The sequence below is a fragment of the Anguilla anguilla genome, chromosome 8 (genome assembly GCF_013347855.1).
Source record: "Anguilla anguilla isolate fAngAng1 chromosome 8, fAngAng1.pri, whole genome shotgun sequence".
Classification (NCBI taxonomy): domain Eukaryota; kingdom Metazoa; phylum Chordata; class Actinopteri; order Anguilliformes; family Anguillidae; genus Anguilla; species Anguilla anguilla.
In genome coordinates this window covers 50,382,982-50,397,914 of record NC_049208.1, presented here as the reverse complement: position 1 = coordinate 50,397,914, position 14,933 = coordinate 50,382,982, and the positions used below count along the sequence as shown (strand labels likewise).

General features: G+C 48.5%; 1 protein-coding gene across 2 annotated transcripts in view; it reads left to right on the top strand.

The window, feature by feature from the left end:
* The first annotated feature begins 383 nt into the window (after positions 1-383).
* The window catches only part of LOC118233041 (grainyhead-like protein 2 homolog), a 21,745-nt gene continuing 7,195 nt past the window's right edge, over positions 384-14,933 (top strand). For both annotated transcript variants that reach the window (XM_035428351.1, XM_035428350.1), the window contains exons 1-8: positions 384-693; positions 3,840-4,026; positions 4,866-4,933; positions 6,005-6,392; positions 6,841-6,896; positions 7,076-7,232; positions 7,484-7,595; positions 11,756-11,850. In XM_035428351.1, coding sequence (XP_035284242.1) covers positions 674-693; positions 3,840-4,026; positions 4,866-4,933; positions 6,005-6,392; positions 6,841-6,896; positions 7,076-7,232; positions 7,484-7,595; positions 11,756-11,850 — 1,083 coding nt within the window. In that variant the 5' untranslated portion in view covers positions 384-673. The remainder of the gene's footprint in view (positions 694-3,839; positions 4,027-4,865; positions 4,934-6,004; positions 6,393-6,840; positions 6,897-7,075; positions 7,233-7,483; positions 7,596-11,755; positions 11,851-14,933) is intronic.

Here is a 14,933-nt window from a genome sequence, read left to right as displayed (position 1 = left end):
GTTACATTGCACACCTACACATCTAACAATAACTTGACAGCAAGGTGTAGCCTACAGACTGTTAATTGGACCAAAGCATAGTAAGATCTTCACTCACTCAGAGGCAGAACACTTGTTTAAGAAACTTTCAGAGATAGGCTGCAAGTACAAGGAATCGATCAATCAATCAAAATCAAACGAGCGTTTTTTGCACGCGAACTTAACTTGTGGTAATAGTACAAGGAACACAGTACACCACGCAAAGTACAACAATACGCAAGGCGGGTCTTACCTGTTCTCCTACAGCCTATCACTGACTGTAGTTCAGTGAGTTTAGACCAATCAATGGTAAGTTCGTCCCTCCTTGAACTCAATCACTCCACACTGAAAGAATTTCTACAAAGTTTACCTACAGCCATCTGCAAGCGCAGTAAATATAGACGTTGTATGGAATAAAGGTATTCAAACAGATAGTTTTCACACGAGATAATAAATAACTTTAATTGTATCACAGGGTGCCCTAGAGTACCCCGCTGTACCTGCTAGGTAGCACGGGACTGCAAGAGCGGAGCAGGAAAAAAGTAGTCTTACCTGTAGCCCAAGTTCTTGCATCTCTTATCCCGTTCTCCTGCACCATTACCTGCACCGACTTGAAAGTCCAGTTTCACAAGCAAGAACAAGAGAGGAACCCAACATGTCACAGGATACAGACAAGTAAGTGATCATACTGGTTTTAGATTTGCGTTGATAACCTGAGCGGCACTGGAATTCATCGGGGATTGTATTAGTTCATATGACTAATTTGATTAAAGCACTTCACATTTTGTAGAACTAAATTTAGCAAAACATTTTTATTTTAATTTTTTCTTCTAAAAATAGAATAATTTTTTCGCTTTTGGACAGGTATTTTTACTTTAAATAGAGGATTACGCAGGAATAAATAGCGATGGCGGTGGAAAAACCTACCGATTGTAAAAGCAGCCAAAATCGCCATTTTCTTAGGAACTGCATGTAGTGGTAGAAAACCTCCTCTCAGCTTGTCCGATCAACATTGTTTTCCATAAGGAGAAAAATTTATGAAATATTTTATTAAAGCTTTTTAGAGTTAAGCTACACTCTATCGATCAAATGACACAATTACCCTGCAGAACATAAAAGTCTTACATAGATTAAAAAAAGTTAAATGCAAGACACATCAAGATAGAATGATTTATTTCACATTGAGTTTTTGACATCTACTGTATTTTTTATTTATTTTTTATTTTATTTATTATTATAATTTTTTTTTAACCGATAAATTAATCCGCAACGTTAATTTATAATAATTAGTCACATATAATACCCGAGTTTAAATTATACAAGTATGTTTAACTGTAAGCTGTTCTGAATAGGCGTTTTCTATATCATGGAAGTGAAGTGACAGATGATCTGGGTGAATTGTAATTGTGCTTGTTCAATTTTTTTTGTTACTGTACAATGACACCGATAGCATAAATATCCTATTTTGAAAACGACAGCAACAGCATATTTCCCTAGCTTAACTGAGAGTAAACACTATTTGAGGTGAAAATCAAAAATAAATCATAATTAAAACATTTGTGAGTATTTGTTTAAACTGTTTAGTTGGGCTTTTGAATGTAATCTTGTAATTGAAGTAAGATTAAATAACTTCAAATTGCTTATTGTGAAGCCAAGATCACACATGTACTGATCTCTAGGCATCCGCAAAGCGTTTGTCAGTGTTAACAAATACTGTTTCCACTCACCAAACTTTTACTCGTGAGTCTGATGCACTATTTGGTATCAAAAACACAAGGCATGTTCGAGATTTTGACCCTCAACCAGCCGTCAATTTGGAAATAACGGAACAATTTCCCAGTGCTCGCGATTTACGTAATATTTTTTTTTTCTGTAGCCTAAAGTCCAGAGATGTATAAATCAAGCGGTGACCTAACAACTTAGGTAACTTCTGTTCAAATACCATTAGCTTCGCATAGGTTGTAAAGTGGGTTATAATTAGTGCAGAGGACTGCCAATGAGAATGAAAGGTTAATTGTCTCAGAGAACACACCCAGGCTTTTGTGGCCCAGAACATACCCTCAAGGCTTGAAGGCTGCGGTGGGTTTCATGGGGAAGGCAGCCATGTTTAATTTAGATCAGGGTGGTTGCTGGAATGAGGGGTTTTTACGATGTAGGAGAAGTTACAGGTCCCCAAATGGATACCTTTAGTGTAATAACTTGTTCACATGTGCTCCTGCTGTTGAATTTGAATGGGCGGGGATTGCTCTCCCCTCTTCCAATTCCACCACATGTCTGAAAGTCAGCATGACAGCTTGATGCAGATGGAAAATGTGGATGGGGGTTTCTTTTTGAAAAGGTGTTTTCCCCTCCTCATTTTGGATCTCTCTGAAAGGCGGGAAATGTCCTACCTCCTTAAATCTGTAAGTCCTGGCGCCAGTCTCCCCCCCCCCCCCCCCCCCCCCCGAGGTTTTAACGTACATATTTCTTTGCTGTCGGTGGGTGTGTAGCAGATGCTTCCGTGGTTCACGAGTGTGCGTGTTCTGTTGACACGTTCGCCAATAAATGGCCCGCGTCCATTGTCAGAACAGCTGAGTGTTTGTGATCGCGATATGTGCCAACACGCTGGCGTCTTTCTCCGTTGTTGTTTCTGCCGCAGTGTTTTGGCAATGAGTCAGCGGGTCAGCGTGGCGTTGTGGTTTTTTTCCGAGCAGGTCTTGAACCCGGAACATACACAACTGCTTTGAATCCTGGGACGGGTACGGACGTTGGATTTTGGGCGCGTGGCCAGGAGTAATGTCAGGAAACATCCAGCAGTTCAAATAAACTGTTTGCATAAAGCGAAGGCCATACATCGCCTTGGATACATATGGTGCTGTGGAGAGCGTCGCCTGCTACGCAAATGAAAAGCATTAAATGTAGCAATGCTGAGCTGAGGATAGCCGCTGCTAGCGAGCCTTGCTAAACAGTCCACGTATCATGTCAGCCAAATGCTGGGGAATCTTCAATTGCTTTTTATTTCCTCCTTAAGACGGAGACACCTTTCTCATGTCCATTCCTCGCATTGTTTATGTCAGACCTTCCGTTCGTCGGGAGGTGGCCAAAAAAAACCCTACTAGACCAGGAAGAGGATGTACATGCATCTCACGGAGAGTCAGGCACGTGTGTACATTCATTGCCATGACAGGTAATGACTGTACTCCAGAGTAGAGGCCTTCCTGTACAGTGCGACAGTGAGGCTTCTTTTGTAGGCCTTTCTTGTTTTCACCGACACCTTCAACGCCTGATGTGCCGATGGAACAGTTCGCTACTTTGCAGTGTTATGCTGTGGACTGTGTTTGAAAAAAAAAAAACAGTTCGAAATATGGTGACATAGAGTTTGTAACTCTTGGGTTTGTGATTTATCTGGTTACGTTCCTCATATTTTCTTCATGGAATCATCAACAGAAATTTTCCTTGGGATGGATCCAAAATGAATTCTCAAAAACAATGCACAATGTAGCTGTGTGTCATTCAGCTTGGTTGCAAGGAGGTGACATTGGTGTTAGTGTCTTTCCTGAAGCAATTAGTCCAGCTCGTTTAAAAGTGACAGTGTGGTCTCTCTCCTCTAGACTCTAGCAGTGATCTCCAAAGAAAGAAATATGTAGCGGCTTCACATTCGATAAATGTCTTACAAATTGGAGGTCAAGAAACAACTAGTTGATTGTAAAAGTTAACAGCATTTTGTTCTTTCCAAGCCAAGGAGACAAGAAGGACGACCAACAATCAATTGAAAATGTTCTAGTAGGGGCTGAGTGGCGGCACAGGAAGTGATGCGTCTGTTGCGTGTGTGCGTGTCGCAGCAAGCGCCTGGTGGTGGTGGTGCCGAACGAGACGACCTTCCACTCCCGCCGGGCCTACACCAGCGAGGACGAGGCCTGGAAGTCGTACCTGGAGAACCCGCTAACCGCCGCCACCAAGGCCATGATGAGCATCAACGGGGACGAGGACAGTGCGGCGGCTCTGGGGCTACTCTACGACTACTATAAGGTGGGGGGGGGTTGGGGGGGGCCCTCGTGGTGCCCTGCAGCGATGCAGTTTGGTGGGAGGAGGGGCCTACAGCGATGCTGTTTTGGGGTGGGGGTTGGGGGGCTGCAGCAGTACAATTTGGGGAGGGGAGGGGAGGAGAGGGAAGGGGGGGGGGGGGTAGAGAATATATGAAATAGTCTAGTGCTTCAGTCCAACCATCCATAAACAATCTACAAGCAGTTCAGAAATAGTCCGAAATCCATGACACTAGCAGTCAACAAACAGTAATAGAAGAAAAAATAACAAATAGGCAAACTCTTATGACGTTGCTGTGAGGGTCTAAAGACGTGCAGAATGTTAATGAGACAGTGTTATGAGTTAGCCAGACATTTGCTTTGTGTGCTGTTGCCGTGCCAATGGTTTTTTGTAGCTGCTCATGACTGTGTTAAGCGAAGCACAAATGAAGGAAATCAGTTCAAATTCAGGAGTAAATATACCTTCCTCTCTCTCACTTCCCTCACAGGCCTTAGTCAATGGCTCATAACAGAAATAAAGAGTTCAGGTCTTTACCAACACAGAACAATACTGACCCTTACAGTAAATGAAATGAAACAGTCGATTGCCAGTTACTGGTGTTATATTTCAGGATCGTGCTGGACTTGTTAATACATGAGATGTACATCATAAACACAATTCCTTTTAAAGCACGTAATCCTTTTTTTCCTTCTATAAATTTTAGTCAAATTTATAGTTTTTTTTCGCCAAGAAGTTTTTAATATATAGTTTGCGGTTTGCGGCAAAGGTGTGTGTTTCCTACAATTCCTTTTATTATCTGACGAAGGATTGTATTGGTTTCCCAGGTTCCGAAAGAAAAGAGATTGCTGCCCATCGCAAAAGTGGTTGAAATTTCAGAGGACCACGAAAAGAGGTCAGTGTTCCTTTATGTACTTTTTCGAGGGAGACATGCAATATCAGTGAGAAAGGTCAACAATACCGGAAATACATACGTGCCATTTTCCGTTACATGCTGTCCACAGCACTCCTCCTGAAAACATGAACCTGAACATGAACAACTATTTTCGTATCAAATGTCACACACTTGAATCTCGTAATGAAATCCATCTCCGCTGCCTGTAAAGTTGGTTTTGAGTTCTCTGACGGTGAGGAGTTTCCTCAATGTCAGTATCTGGACAGATAGTGTGCGACCGGGCTGGAACCACCATTTTGGATGGAGGGACCGCAACATTTTGAAGCCAGGGCAGGTTCTGTAGCCTTCTCCCTGCTAAACTGTTTAAAGCAGGAAGTGTGTGAACAGCAGGCTCGGCTGTGTAGCCAATCACGTTTGAGTAAAACGGTCGTCCCTGGCACACTGTGCTCTTCGCGGTAACTTCAGATACGCAAGTGGAGATTCCAAATTAGGCAGAAAAAAAGGGAAAATCAATTGTTTAGAGAAAAGAGAAGTCACACAGTAAGTGCTGAGAAATGTCACACATGATAATATCTGTTACGTGAGGAACGTGCTGTCTAACTTGTGTGTGTGTGTGTGTGTGTGCGTGTGTGTGTGTGCTTGTGCGTGTGTGTGTGCGTGTGTGCTTGTGCGTGTGCGTGTGCATGTGTACTTGTGTGTGTGCTTCTACGTGTGCATGTGTGCTTGTGCGTGCGTGTGTGTGTGTGCATGTGCGTGTGCCTGTGTGCTTGTGCGTGTGTGTGTGCGTGCGTGCGTGCGTGCATGCGTGCGTGCGTGTGTGTGTGCGTGTGCGTGCGTGCGTGCATGCGTGCGTGTGTGTGCGTGCGTGTGTGCGTGCGTGTGTGTGCGTGTGTGTGTGTGCGTGCATGCGTGTGTGTGCATGTGCGTGTGCCTGTGTGCTTGTGTGCGTGCATGCGTGCGTGTGTGTGTGTGTGCATGCGTGCGTGTGTGTGCGTGTGTGTGTGTGTGTGCGTGCATGCCTGCGTGCGTGCGTGCGTGTGTGCGTGCGTGCGTGTGCGTACGTGTCTGCAGACCTGGGCTGGTGGTACACAGCAGTCCGAGCGACGCGGTGGAGATGGTGGATAACCACGTGCAGGTGCTGAAGTCGGTGCCGGTGAACCTGTCCCTGAACACGGAGCACCCGGAGGACAAGCGGGAGCCGTACGGGGCGGGGCCGGGCCCGGGGGCGGGGCCAGGGGCGGGGCCTGAGGAGGGCGGGGCCGCGGCGGCGGTGGTGAAGGCGGAGGTGTGCACCTCGGTCTTCATGGCCCCTGGGGTGCACTACCGGGGGGAGGCCCCGGAGCCGCCCCGGGTCATCTACGAGCCGAGCCCCTACGCCGCCTCGCCCGTCCAGCACGGCGCCTACATGAAGGACGACCAGCGCAGCTCCCCAGACAGCTGCTACGAGGAAGAGCAGGACGTGAGTACCGGGGGGCAAGAGCAAGGGCATCGGGGGCAAGAGGAAGGGCATCGGGGGCAAGAGGAAGGGCATCTGGGGCGAGAGGAAGGGCATCGGGGGTAAAGGAAGGGCATCGGGGGCAAGAGGAAGGGCATCGGGGGCAAGAGGAAGGGGATCGGGGGTAAAAGAAGAAGGCAGGGCAGATAGAAGAGATGTTTATGCTGACAGAGGGCGCTTTGAAGAACAGACGTGCTTGAAATGCTGGGATTTGAATGTTGTATTTTTTATTTTTCATGACCGCTTCCATGAACTGTTTTGTCATATGATTTTGGAGTCAATTAAAGACTTGCATATTTACATTATCCTACATATACATATGCACGAAGATCTTACCTATTTTCTTTACAAATGATGTAAAAACTTTGCCAGTCCAACTGCCCAACATTCCGGTTTTGTTTTCCATCAACAGAAATACCACACGTCGTCACTGGGAGCTAATGAGTTTGTCTACGACCAACCAGGAGTGTGAGTTACCATCTGTGATTATACATCCAACTGTTAACGAACGTGTGTTCTGTTATTTGAGCGGTCTTGTGAAGTCACTGCTCTGACTGGGTTACCTCAGACCTCAGACGATGTAAATGTGTAGCGATGGCCTGCATCTGTAGTACCAGACAGAACTCTTCTTCTTCTTCTCTCAACAGGGACACTCTCCAGTACACCCTGGAGGCCACCAAATCGCTGCGGCAGAGGCAGGGGGAGGGGCCCATGACCTACCTGAACAAGGGGCAGTTCTACGCCGTCACCCTGAGTGAGACGGGCTCCAACAAGTGCCTGCGCCATCCCATCAGCAAAGTGCGGGTGAGTGGGCGGTCTGTGTCGTGGAGCAGTGCATTGTGGGAGTTGTAGTCACAGACGGCCGGGTTTTGGCCAAGCTGCGATTAAGTGTGCTCCGGGATATGGATCGCTTTGGAAGATGAGTATGAACTGCAGTTTGCGTCAGTGTGGAACATCCTGGTCAGGTTATTTGTATTTTGGGGAGCAAGAGGTGTTCACTGTCCCCCCTCTTACTGCCTCTGCCCCGCACCCCCTCTCCCCCCCAACCCTTCCAGAGTGTGGTCATGGTGGTGTTCAGCGAGGACAAGAACCGAGACGAGCAGCTGAAGTACTGGAAGTACTGGCACTCCCGGCAGCACACGGCCAAGCAGAGGGTCCTGGACATCGGTAAGACGTCCTCCCCCTAAACTCCCCGTGACATATCGCAGGTATCCCGTATCTCTGGGTCTACGGTGGAAAACCTGCCATGCTCTTTTCTGACCCGGCTTGGCTGAGCACCGTCCTGTCAGTGTTAGAGGAGGTGAGAGATTGGTTCCGTCTCTGGATTGGAAAGCATTACTTTGTGTGTCCATCGTCTACTGCACGCACACACACTTCATCAGGAGAAGTCCCTCAGGACTGGTTTGGGAGTGTGTATGGCAGGTGCCCAATCCTGTTCCTGGAGATGTACGAAAACCTGTAGGTTTTCACTCCAGCCCGAACAAAGCACATCTCATTCAACTGCTTGGAGTTCTCATTGAGCTGCTGATTAGTAGAATCAGGTGTGCCAAATTAGGGTTGAAATGAAAACCTACAGGGTGGTAGATCTCCAGGAACAGGACTGAGCACCCCTGGTGTAGAGCAGGGATCGTCAAAAATAGACCTCAAATCCAAATCCGGCCCTGGTTTTCTTTGCCCCCGGGTAGTTAACTGCACAACTGGTGCTACTGATTGGCCGGACTGTATTCACACCTGACTCCCAGGTAAAGGGAGGGTGGAAAACCTGCAGTTCTTTGACCTTGAGGGCCTTGCTTTGAGTAACAGGGGTGTAGAGGTAGAAAGAGGAAAGTTCAGGGGTTGCGTCTCCGGGGATTCGATTCCTCCATTTTGTGCGGGAGAACTGCGAAATTTCAGCAGCGCGGCAACGCCTCAGGGTTCGGGGGAGCCGTCGAAACGAAGGAGACGTCGCGGGACGACCCCGCGCCCGTTAAATTTGCACGTCGCGGGAGCTCCTCTCTTGTGGATCAGCGAGCGGTGCGGAGATCGCGCCGAGCGAGGCGACCGGGGTCCCCCTGGACGTGCCGCGGCACGCGCGGAATGGGAAGCGGCCGGCGCGCGGCGAGGAACTCCGAATGCCAGAAATGCGTTGGCTTGTACGGGCACACCGCGGAATGTTCCGGGGGGGTTTCACGCTTCTGACTTTCTGTAGCCGGCGTCTCAGTTAGCTCGGATAGCGCAGCTGTCCCGTTGCAGCACAGAGCGGGGGTGGGGGGTGGGGGGGGGGCAGTTTGGCCAGGCAGCTTATTTTCAACTTTCGGAACTACCTACATGTTTCTTTACACAGATGTAGTCTGAACGACAACAGATGTAGTTATGCGTTTTACCTTGGCATGATGATCGTTTCCTCTTTGATAAGAAATATTAATACAGAACTTACATAAAAAAAGCCTTATTAATTATTTTATTAATAGTTCATTAGTATTTACTGTATTACTTTTATTATTCGACAATTCTTAAAGAAAACGTTTTTTAATGAAAAACCCCCCCAAAGTTAAAGATGAGCCTTTTTTCCAGCTGGTCTTTTGAAACACAGGCTTTATCTGTTTGGGGGGGTCGGGGACACACAAACACTCGTCCCCAGGCAGAAAAGCTATCAGCCTCATCTCTTTTAATTAGAGGGCACTGAGGGACGACCAGGTGTCTGGGCCGTGGCCCTCATTGCCTAAAGCTCGAACCCCCCAGCCTGACCTGGCCTGGTTCGGGTTCTGTTATGATCAGGTCTGGCACTCCTCTTTATAACTGTAGACTCAGACTGACTCAGAACCGACGGGAGATTTTTATTTTAAAATGACAAATCAAATCGATTTGGTTGCATGCGTCAGGCGTCTGTACCTCCGCTCTTAAAGAGTCTTTCATTCCTTTCGGGTGTCCATTTAAGCTGAGGGTTGGCACAGGGTGGGGAGGAGGGTTCCAGCTAAAACTGTGATCTTGGCTGCAGTGATGCACCACTTGGTCCAATATCTACCCCCTGACCCCTCTACTTGACCAATCCCGAACGGAGTCGAGAGACGGATTTGCGGTTTGAAAAGAGCGGGACAAAAGTCCGTTAAGTCGGTTAAAACCGTTACAAAGAGAGTAGCTGCGCTTTGGGAAGCGACGTCGGTTCTCTTCCCGTGTGGCAGCTGGCGATTGAGGGGACGGTGGGGGGGGGCGGGGCAGGGCGAGGGGGGGCGGGGGCGGGAGCAGGGGACCCCCGAAGGTGAGAGGAGAGAAGGTAACGGTGTGGCGTTACGGCCGGGCGACTCCGGGGTGGCGTCTGGCTCCCCCGCGCCGCGCCGGCGAAGCGCAACCCGACACCCCCTTGCCCTGATTTGAATAGCAGTTGAGCGCCGGATCCTTCCGGAAGGCCCCCGGGCCGTGTCGCGGGGAGAGCGGGATTTGAATAGGGCCGCTTGAACGTTGAGCCAGCGAGCCGCGCTCCCGCTGCGCCCCGGGCCAAAAGGGCCTTGCCCCGCCCCCCAGCAGAGCCGGCCGGCTGCCGCCTCCAACGCCTCCTCCCTGCAGCCGTTTGGGGCCGCGGCCGCCCCTGGCCCGGGCCGCGCGATTCAGGGGTAAGTGGTGGGTGTGATTTACGTCTGGAGCGCTCTGGAGGCCACTGAAACCCTAGGGCCGGTCCCCAGTACAGAAAGCCCACTTTCCAGAGTTCAGCCATCTCTTCACTGGTCGCATTCATACACGCTTGGCTCGTACCATTAAGCTGGGGGCCGCACGGGAAGGTCGTTTGCCGTTATTGTTGATTGTTTGACCTCGGGTCCGTCCCCAACAGCGTTAGAGGTCATTTTCCCCTCACTTCGACCTTACTTGGAAGGTGATGAATGTCTCATTTCTTCTTATTTTGTGATTTTTTGATGCAGGCTTTTAATTGTTTTTGTGGTGTGGGAATTGGGAAAGACACACACACACACACACACGCACATACATGCGCACACACACACACTGGGTACTGCTGTCATGTTTGCCTTGTAGTTCCTCCTTGCCTCGTTGAGAGTAATGAAATTGCACATTCAGAGCGCCTGAATGTATTTTGGAAATGAGGATTCCATCAAGGAGACAAGTACCATTCTACTCTACTCTGTTTTGGCCACATTTTGTATATCAGAACTCAAAAAACCAGGAACAAAAAAGGAACATCGGATCCAGCCTGGCCATAGGGATGCTGGCCGATAATGCGTTTGAAACAGACGCTCACTGAGCTTCTCAAGCTGAATTAGTCGCATCCTAAAAATGGGTTCTTCTACAGAGCCCTGCACAATTACCAGTGTTCAGCTGTTTTTTCTGAATGTACCATTAAGTATTCGAATACTACCAATTACTTGGAAGTCCTAGCATCTCGGTATGCTGTTGTTACAACAGAGTCGTTTCACCGACCCTAATTAACATCAAAGTTTACTCTTATGAAAATGGCCAGGTGGACTCAGCTCATTTGTCAAAGGAATGCCTGCTATGTAGCTGAAGGGGTCTGCGCTACGTTTGAGACTGCAGGGTTTTGTAGCGTTCACTGGGGTTTAAAGTTAATTCACAGTAATTTAGCGGAATCTGCTTGCTGTATTTGTGCATGGTGGCAAAGTGTTTGCTCAATCCCAGATTGTGTCTCTGTTCTTATATTGATGCAAGATAGCCTCTCATTGTTCCCTGTGTGATAGCCTTTGAAGGAGGTGTCTTTGTTTGCCAGATCGGATAAGCTTTATCAAGAGATATGAGGTATTCCGACCCGAAGTCATGAAAAGTGTTATCTTATTGAATTTTTATCAGAATTCCCCAATTATTTGTAGTGCTTTGTGTAATGTTTAATTATAACAGCCACTTGAAGCAAACAGACATTATTCATCAGACAAAAATGATCTTTTAAATATTTTGGAATAATATACAATGACTTTTTAAAAAGCCAGATCTCAGAAAGGTAATATGTCTGTATGTACCTGAGGTATGTTAGCAGGTGCTAGCAAATAAAGAAAAAAAAAGCTCATCTCTGCGTAAAAAAAATAGGTCTTTATTCCTGATGTTTCATCTATTGTTAAGACCAAAACATTAGAAAGCAAATGAAAGAAAGAAACGTTAGACAATTACAAAGAAAACGTACAAGAGCTTTATAGAGCAGAGCTTAAGCTAAGCACATATTCTGTATTCTTGATGGGAGATGCCCTTTGAAGGAGGAACATCAGGCTGTTGTACTTACGTAGCGTGTGAACCCCATTCACGCACAAGAAAAGCACAGAAAACTCTGGTACAGATCAAAGAAAGGCAGTCATGCTGCCAGACTCTCATCTCTTTCCCCCCCCCCTCTGCAGCGGACTACAAAGAGAGCTTCAACACCATCGGGAACATCGAGGAAATCGCATACAACGCCATCTCCTTCACCTGGGACGTGAACGAAGAGGCGAAGGTAAACAGGAAGCTGCGAACCGCCGTTGATTTTTAAAAAAACCGTTCTGGCTTCTCAAACACACACGCGCGCGCGCACACACACACACGCACTTACGGAGATATGAGAGCGTCAGCTATTCATTGTATATATTTGCCCTGATTGCTTCTGGTAGGGCGTGTGGATGGAATCTTGGCACATCACAGATCCCATTCAGTAAACGGACAACCAAAAGAGAATTTTGCATGAAGGATGGTTGAAGACTGTCGGTCGATTGTGGTCGTAGAGTACTTTGGCTCCCATGTTGAAAATGGTATGTGTCACGTTGCCTGGTGAACAGTCTCCAGGTTACCCCTCAGTGTGAGGAGAAGGAGAAGAGGAGGTTGACATTCACATGGCCAACCAGATGACAGTGGTGGCGGAGGAACTTGAGTTGAACTTCCTGATGTTGAAATTTAGAGGATGCTGACCATCAAAGCTGGTGGGAGGGTCAAATAACATTTGCTCATTTACTTAAAACTGACCATTTTCAGATTTCCCCCATGGATCCAATGATCTAACCCTTCCTTAAATCGATCTGATGTCAGTGTGTGTTTCGGTGAATAGAAGTGCAGTATTTTTTAAAAACGAGCTGCTGCTTCTTTCGTGTCACCCTCTCTGTTTGTATGCCAGAGGAGACCTTTCTGCCTCAGGGCCAACAATGCAAAGTGTGACGTATGTGCTTCCCTGTGACAAGCCCCCACGCCCTACCCCCTTCCCCCCATGCCCTACCCCCTTCCCCCCATGCCCTACCCCCTTCCCCCATGCCCAACCCCCTCCCCCTCACCCTCCCTGCCCCCCACGCCCCACCCCTCACCCTCCCTGCCCCCCACGCCCCACCCCTCCTCCCCGCACCCTTCTTCTGTTATATTTTTTCCCTACATTTCCTCCTTGCTCGGTTTCCGCTGATGTGGAGCCCACAGTCCACGCAGGCCCAGAAGATGGGGTCTCTCGTGGGGCCTGTCGCTCCGTCCCTGGAGCTCAGCGCGCTCAGTCCGAACGGCTTTAAACCCGACCTCAGGAGTGGTGTCCTCGTGGGTGCGTTTGTGCTATTTAAAAAAAAAATCACGCCAGCGAGTGGTCGCCATGTTCCCTTCGCCGTTGACCGTCTCTGTCGGAGGAGGTCAGAATAAGGATGGGAAGCGCAGAGACGGCCTGTAGGATAAAAGGCGCATCTGGCAGCCTCTGCTTTGACCCAGCCGCTGGGGTCTGGAGATTACCGCCGCTCCAGCCGGCCGGCCTGTTTGGCTCCAGTGTTTAACGAGGGCCATACAGACACGCCTCTGAATGGAAATTCAATTCCAGCTCTCTGGATAAATATTTGCTCTCTGGATGGCCTCCCCCCCCCACGGGTCACTGCTCCCAAAAGGAGCCAAGCCCATTAAGCGTGGGTCACGTGACTCACAGACCCCCGCACGCTCTCGGCTACCTCTCAAAGCGGCTCTTTTGTTTAGTTATTTATTTTATTTCATTTTTTTAACGCGACGGCAAAGCGATTTTGGCGTTGAAGGTTTTTAGCTAAATGTATTTTTCTGCTTGTAATAAGGCCCTTCCTGTGTCGTTTTAGCCAGGTGCATTGGGTGCTGTTTGCTTGCTGTTGCCTAGTGGCCACCGTGACTGTTCTGACCCGAGAGCCATTTTACTAATGCGGGGATCAAACTCAAATCCGGGGGGGGGGCTACAGCGCCTGCTGGCTTTCAATGTGTTCCTGCACTTAAGTGCTTAATTTAAGTCACTGATTGACTAAAGAGACTTTCGTTTTAAGGCATAATTTTGTCTGCTGATTGATAGGAAATCCCAAAAAATCCCCAGCTGAGACCGAAGACATCCAGCACTGGAGTTTGACACCCCTGATCTGATGAAGCTATGTATGTCCGTGCTCTTACCTGCCCGACAGAGTTTATCGGCTAAGAACTCAACCAAACTCCACAGAAGGGTACCTATTTAACACCTTGTCCAGAGGAAAGAACTGCTATAGGACATCTCTCCCCTCACCCACCTTACTGTCATGGACTGATTAGGAACATCTGTCCTACTGCTTACTGCGGTCACAGAGTAAACGAATGTGGTTGATTTGTTCAAAAGCGTCAGTTGTTACCTCACAGGTATCGCTTATTGCTGTGTCTCCATATGAGCTCTGACTCCACCCAAGGTGAATCCCGGGACAGAGCTTTAACCAGCACTGCACTTGGGCCCATAACGCAGGGCCTAGTACACAGTGCTGTCTCCAACCTGCCGGACATTGCCAAATGCTTGCCCACCTTGGAGCCAAAATGGCGGGGGCTGTCATTTATTTCCTAGACTGCAGTTGATCTGTGTGGCGTGGTGGCTGAGGTAAAGCCAGGGCTTTGGAGGGGAGGGCATGCAACTTGAGTGTGTTTCTACACGTGAAGGTGTGTGCACTGCCATCACAGGGGTCTTTATTGACTAGATTCCTTCTGAATTAGCGGTGTGCTACGCCGTTAAAACACTTAAAGTTCAGACTCTCTGTCTGCTGATGGACCTCCCCTTCAAATGGTCTGTTTGCCCGGTGAGGACCGCTCCTTTCAGCGGTGCAAACACCAGCTTGTTTGACTGTGGACCCCACCCCTTTAAATGGAGCATTAGCTGCAGTCTCTCCAGTTCCTCGTTGCTGCTCTTCCTCCTCTGCAAGGCATATTGCCTGTAGATTTACTGAAGTCAAAACCCACCAGAGAAACTGATGCAGATGGAACAAGCCATGTTGCCAGCCCTTGTAGAGCTGATCCCGTACTGGACGCAGCTGGCTTCTCTGGAGCAGGGCTGCCCAACCCCGTTCTTGGACATCGGCCTTCCTGTATGTTTTCACTCCAACCCTAATTTGACCCGATTCTACTAATTAGCAGCTCAACGAGATCTCTGGCTGCTGAACGCGGTGCGCTTTGTTAGGGCCGGAGTGAAAACCCACAGGACGGTAAATCTTCAGGAACAGGGTTGGGCAGCCCCCGCTCCTGAGGCTTGACGTCTCGAGAGCGGTTAATAATATTCCCAAAGTTAATAACCAACCGCTTAATTCCAGAGCTAAGGGGCACGTTCGCAGAGCGTGG